At 56.2% G+C, this 6,469-nt stretch overlaps 1 protein-coding gene across 3 annotated transcripts in view; it reads right to left on the minus strand.

Annotated features, from left to right (window-relative positions):
- The window catches only part of VGLL4 (vestigial like family member 4), a 147,823-nt gene that overhangs the window by 5,871 nt on the left and 135,483 nt on the right, over positions 1 to 6,469 (minus strand). For all 3 annotated transcript variants that reach the window (XM_006758278.2, XM_006758277.2, XM_006758279.2), the window contains one exon: positions 2,491 to 2,713. In XM_006758278.2, the coding sequence (XP_006758341.1) occupies positions 2,491 to 2,713 (223 nt within the window). The remainder of the gene's footprint in view (positions 1 to 2,490; positions 2,714 to 6,469) is intronic.

Genomic DNA, 6,469 nt, shown 5'->3' on the forward strand with positions numbered 1-6,469 from the left:
GATGCACAGTCCCTTAGGTTTTAATATTTAACCTTATCCTGTCTCTCCTTGTTTGCTGTTGCCCTCAAGGCCACCCTCTCGGTAACTTTTGTACCTTTCTTTTAGAGCTGCCTTTACCAAACCATAAAGTGGGGTGACACTTTCTGCAGCCTCCCCAGACAAGCCTCTCTGTGAATTTTCCAGCCCCAGTTCCCAGAGTTCTGAGTCACACTTTCCAACGGAGGGAGGAAGGCTTCCCGCACAGCCCGTCCTGCCTGCCACCCGCGCTCTGCTGCTCCAGAAGGCCCGCCTCACCTGCCTTTCCCTTGCTCAGAGCTGCAGGGGACACGCACGCCTCCCCACAGCAGCCATCCTGTCTGCTCACAAATGAAACAGAGCTCCTGGACAGGGGTGGATGCCTCTGAGCTGCTGGGAACAGGCACAGTGCCCCTCGTCTCTGTCCTCAGCTCAGCACCTGGCACAGGACTCGGCACGTGTCCGAGCAGAAGCTCAGGCTGTGGCGGACCGTGCAGGAAGAGCTCGAGGAACGGTTGCTATGTGAACAAAACATGCTGACCAGCAGTCAAGGTGGAAGGCAGACTGATAACCATTTTACCACTAACCTGAACCTTACAGCAAAGCTTAGGTCAGTGGCCACCATGTTGGGGAAGCCAGAGCCACTGTGCCCATCCAAGGAAAGCTGTTGGCTTGTTCAGTGGCCACTGGCCAGGAATCCCATAGGAACAAGATGGGAACTCAAGGTTCTCACTCCTAGAAAACCTGCTCCCCAGCCCCACAGACAGCTGACGGGTGGGGGCCTCTGCTGGAGTGGGCAGCAGGCACACGTTAGGAGAGGGCTGGGGAGACCATGGTGAGCACAGCAGCCGTCACTCCATCCAGAAGTGCACTTTCCACACAGCAACTGCGACTGGGAACCAACCAGACGACCCTCAGAAGCCGAGGGCAGGCAGGGCTACCAAGGGCCGGCCCTGCTCTCCAGGAGGCACTGGAGCTTCCTCCCCGGCCGCCTCGCTCAGAGATGGGCTTTCCCGTGAACCCACACCCCTCCCCGAGGAACCCCCGCAGCAGTGGCTGTGGCCAGAGGGCTGCATTCCCTGGAGCCTAGAAATAATTCCTTCCACGCCAAACCACCTCCACTGTGGCCGTCGCCCTAGAAAGCCGGCCTCTGCTCACACATTTCCCGTCCTGGACCGTGAGCTCTTTCCGCTGGGACGTGCCCTGTACACATCTCTGCATCTTCGGAGCTATGTGGAGTGCCTGAGGCGGGTCAGCCCCTAGTAATGTTCAATTAATGAAGGGCAGTGGTAACCTGGCCCCCTGTTCTTACAAGAACAAGTGGGTGTTTATTGGCACATTAATCGTTAAAACACCACAGTTCAGTTACTTGGTTACCTCGCTCCTCCAGACCCGAACTGTGAGGCCACGGTTTGCTTCACTAGCTTCCAGCACTCCCTGCAGCCTAGTAGGTGTCCACCAGTTTCGTTAAATGAATGAAAGAAACACATGGGACAACGATGTCGGGCTCCAGGGTGGGAAGCGTAGGCCCCAGCACCCCCTCTCCTGGGCCTGCCCACAAGCAGTCATCACTGACGAAACCAGAAACGTACCAGGCAGTGCTGGCTGGGCTGGCACAGCTGGCCAGGTGGAGCCGCTGTCAGAAGCCGGGCCTGGGGCAGGGAGAGGAGGATCTCGGTGGTGTGTTGGAGGGACCCGTCGGCAAGTGGGAAGCTGGGGCCTGGCCGCCTCCCACACACAGCACAGCCTCCGCTCACGTCAGTCAGTCTCAGCAAGCACTGACTGAGGGGGACCTACTATGTCACAGACCCCAGAAGTTCAGAGAGAAGGGCCATGGGCTCATGCAGTGATCCCACATCCCAATGCTACTGCCTCCTTTTATTATGTATTTCCTCAGGGACCCCATTTTTAAGATTTTTTTTCCCACCAGGCAAACTGTATTAAGCTATAATTTTCCTGAATGAAAAGCATCCCTATCTGCCAATCACAGGTTTCTGACCAGCACGAGTTAATAACCATTGTGACCACTGACTTCCTAGGGTTCCAGTCCAAAGCTCTTATGATGGGCAAGCGTATGGTTGCCGTTAGGGCCATCACGCCGATCCTAACAGAGACAGATCCACCAGGAAGACAGCTGAAAACACACCTAATCTAGACCAGCCTGGTCTGGGCAAAGAAACTAAACCCCAAAGACATTCAACACCTTGTCCACGGCAGTTAGTCCTAAGAGGTGAGGCCCAGCAGGTGCAGGGAGGCACTGAGATGTGAGGTGGTGTTTGGTAAAGGGATCCCTCCGGCTGTCGCTGCTGCGGCTCCCCTGGCCCCAGTGCAGAGCCAAGGCTGAGGGTGGACTTACCCACCATCTCTCCCCACTTTCCCCACAGCCTCTGCTTGGTGCTCTCCACCCAGCCCTCAGGCCCCAAGCCCTGAACCCACTGCTGGCCACCAGGCCCAAACCCTGCTGCACTGACATACCTGCTGCCGCTCCACCGGGGTCAGCGTGGGCGAGATGCCCGCCGGCCTGCTGGCATCCATGCTGTTCTTGGTCAGTGCAAGGGGCTGCTCCATGCTGAGGCTGGGGAGGGACGTGTACAGGTGGTTGCCGTGCAGGCTCACGGCGGGGGCCACGGCCCGCTCGATGGGGCTGCGGCTCCGCTCCCGGGGGTCTTTCCGGCAGTCTCCGTTGGCAGTCTTGTTCCTGAGGAAGAGGAATCACTCAGATGGGAATGCCTGCATCTTGTGAATGGCCACGTGCCAAGCAGTTCACACAGATTATTTCATTTACCTCTTCACCTTGCTGTGGGCAAGTATCGTATCAACACCACCCCCATTTTCTGAGACTCAGGTCAAACAGCTCACCGACCAGGACGCTAACCTGGGTCAGGGTGACTGCAATGCCCCTCGGTGCCCGGAGCCTGCTCAGCAGCCTGTCCACGCAGGCCATGTGCCTACCCGAGCCTTTCCACAAACACTCCACTACCCAGAGTCTAACGAACTGTCCTGGGTGCCTGGAGCCGTGTACAAGGATGAAGACCATAACGGTAACTCAGAGGAGCCAATGCCTCCGTGTGCCCGGTCCTGCCCCACAGGCGCTATTAGCTCACTTGACCTGAACAGCACTGGGGAAGATGCCATCACTGCCCGCTTCCCAAATGGCAGAACCAAGACTCAGCAGCCACGTCGCTGGGCCAAGGATGCTGGCCGAGAAGCAGTGGCGTCTGCTCTGGGTCCTGGTGTGCGCACCTACCGGCTTGTCTGAGCGTGGAGCGCCTGCACGCAGCTAAAACCCGAATTCACCAGCAAGCGCCTTCACCTTCGGAAAGGCCACCGACTGGTGCTCAGAGGCCTCAGCGACATGCTGAGCGCGTGGCAGGTGCTGTGTGGGACGGGGACAGGATGGTCAACACCCGCTCCCCGCCAATCTGATGGATCTAGTCTAAGGCAACATCATATGTTGCAGCTGTTAGAAAATGACACAGCCCAGGTAATGAACGGTAAGGCAGGGCCGACAGAGACCACAAACGCTGTTCCCGTCTCGGCCCTGGTCCCTCCTTCTCCTGTTTGTTCCAGGGGAGTCTCAGCCCCTTCAACCCACCATGTTCTGCTGGCAGAGCAATCTTTTCTTCATGGTAAATGAGCGCGTCTTTTAACCAAGAATGTGGTGGATAATGACGTCAGTGACTTTAAGAAATGCAAATTGTTCTCAGCACTTGAAAGTAGTCATCCTCTTGCCTCAGCAGGAGAGGAGAAGAGAAGGGTGTGGGGGGACATAGCGATCTGGTTGCCTACTGTACCCAGGATGTGTCCCGATTGGGAATCAAACCCCGCGACCTTCCAGCGCACGGGACTACGCTCCAACCAATTGAGCCACACCGTGTGGTCAGGCACAGACAACCTACTTTACAACACGGAAGCCTGGGCTTGCACACTAAGAACCCAGAGGAGGAAGCAGCACAGCCCACTGCCGCCTCAACTGGCCGAATGCGATCAAATGATTTAGTATTTTACACACACGGGGAGGAAGTGGGGAGAGGGGCAGGCATGCTGTTTTTCTTTGTGTTTATTTTGTTGATTTTTTTAGAGAGATAGGAAGGGAGAGGGATAGAAGAGATAGAAACATCGATGAGAGAGAGAAACATCGATCAGCTATCTTTTGCAGGAGCCCACAACCTGGGCAAGTGCCCTGACCAGGAAGCGAACTTTGAGCTCTTGGTTCCTGGGTCAATGCTCAACCATTGAGCCACACTGGCCGGGCCAGGCATGCTGTTTTAAACTTCAGAGTCACATGCATCCTTTATCCAGGTTTCCCAATGGTGACATCTGGTAAAACTACAGTATGATACAACCACGCTCCTGACACTGAGACAATCCGCCAAAGCTTACTCAGATTTCCTGTTTTATTTGTATTCATTTCAGTGCTCCCTTGTTCTAAGCAGATCCGACCGAACATATCAAGCCCTTAGCTGCACGTCAGTGGCCTCCTAGGCCTGTCCCACTCTGGGCCTGACCACGTTTCCATCCTCGTCTGGGTTCCGTGCCCACAAGCTCAGGCTCAGGCTCAGCAGTTACAACCGTCCGCCTGCCGTGTCTCTGACCGCGTGTGTGTGCCCCCTCCCCCGACACACACGCGGGTGTGCGCACAGCCAGATGTGTCTGCAGCCTTCGTGCTATGCCCTGGGTTCCAAAATGCCCCATGCAAACCTTTAATAGAGCCCCCAGCACACCATCAATGATTTCTTCACCCTGCGCACACTTCTTAAATGATATGACTGTCTAAGCACTAGGCTGTATACCTAAAAACTAGTATAGAAGAGTGTTAAAAGTCAGCTGTAGTTGAAACTAAAATTTAAAAGTTTCCTTCTAAGTTTGGATAAAATAAAATTGTTTGTTCCACAAGATATGTAAATTGCTTCCCTGACACAATCTTCTCTCCCGTGCCTGACCCCAAAAGCGTAGTTTCTGACGGCCATTCAATGAATGAGGCCAACTCAGGGGACAGGTTAACGCGCTTCTCAGTCAGAATCGTCGTCTGATTCAGACTCCAGTATATGCAACCAGTGGTAATTGAGCTCCTGTCCGGTGACAGTTACAGAAGCAAGACAGCACTGCCGCCTGGGGGTGCAGGTGAGGGGGTGCGTGCCAGGGAGGCAGGCAGGAGGCCGGAGAGTCACTGGATGAAGAGGCCCAGGGTCAGTAACCACGTCCACGGGAAAGGGATGCCCGAAGGCAGCCCACAGGGCACACAGCTGACGGGGCAGTGCCACACCCGCAGCTGCCACCTGTGCTCGGCGCCCACACCGCGCAGGGGGGCAGGAGAAGGGACGTTGGGGGACAAAAACCAGAAACACGGTCAACCAAAAGCATGACGCAGTGGGGCATCACGGAGCAGACGACGCTGCGAAACACAGAAAACGTCTGAAGAACTCGCTGGTTAATTTTAGTAAAATTATACATTACTCACATTTCCAGCTCATTTTCCTAGTTCCTGGAGCTTAAAGACAGACATTGTTTTCCAGGCCCCCCTCCCATCCCCCCGAGTGAATCATACCCGGGCTCCGCCGCTTCCCAGAGCATCATGTGCTCCCACGGCCAACAGACCCAAACCACACGCTTCCTGCCCGGGGGACGGAGTGGCCTCCGGGAAAACACGGCTGCGGCCCCATTAGGGCCTGAAGGCTCATGGGTGGCTGGACACCCAGCACCACGGTGTCACTGCGGCTCCAGGGCACCCTGCCCCTTCCTGGGGCCTCACACCCATCTGGGGGGCCATCTCCACTGCCAACAGTTTTAGGAGAGAAAATGGAAAGGGGGTGGTGGGGGGGCAAAGTAAAAAGGTGGGAAGAAAGAAAACCCCATTGCGCTGCCCTCCATGACAGAGCGCTCCAGGGAATGCAGCCACAGGCTACGCTCGGAGCTGAGAAAGCAGACATGTCTACAGTGTCTGGGAAGGTCAACCAGGGCCCAGGGTGAAGCTGAGAGACTCCACCGCATTGAAGTTTGCTGCACCCACTGGACCCTCATGCGGAAGAGATTTCCGCCCTTACACCCCGCAGCTCTGGGTCTAAAGCAAACCCACGGGAAGGTATTCAGCGCCAACATGCTCGGGCCTTAGTGGAATCCATTAACTACGGACGGCTATTAGCCAAACCAACGTGGATCTGAATTTGTCCGACAGGGGAGGGTATGCATAGGAGGGGTTTTACTTAGTGCTTTCGAGGAAATATTCTGGGATCCCGTGGGTCCGGTGCGGCAGGCACCTGGCAGTCTCAGGACGAAGCAGGGGCCAGTCCAGCCCCACACCAGTCCCCGGAAGCGCAGAACACCCATGGATGACAGTGGTCCTGCCCGACCCCAGACCACGCCTGGCAGCGGTGAACGAAGGTCTGGGAGCAGGGGCCCTGGGCGGTCACCACCGTGACAGTCCTCCCTCCAACCAACCCAGGCCCCTTCCTCC

This window comes from Myotis davidii, unplaced genomic scaffold, assembly GCF_000327345.1.
Source record: "Myotis davidii unplaced genomic scaffold, ASM32734v1 scaffold73, whole genome shotgun sequence".
NCBI lineage: Eukaryota > Metazoa > Chordata > Mammalia > Chiroptera > Vespertilionidae > Myotis > Myotis davidii.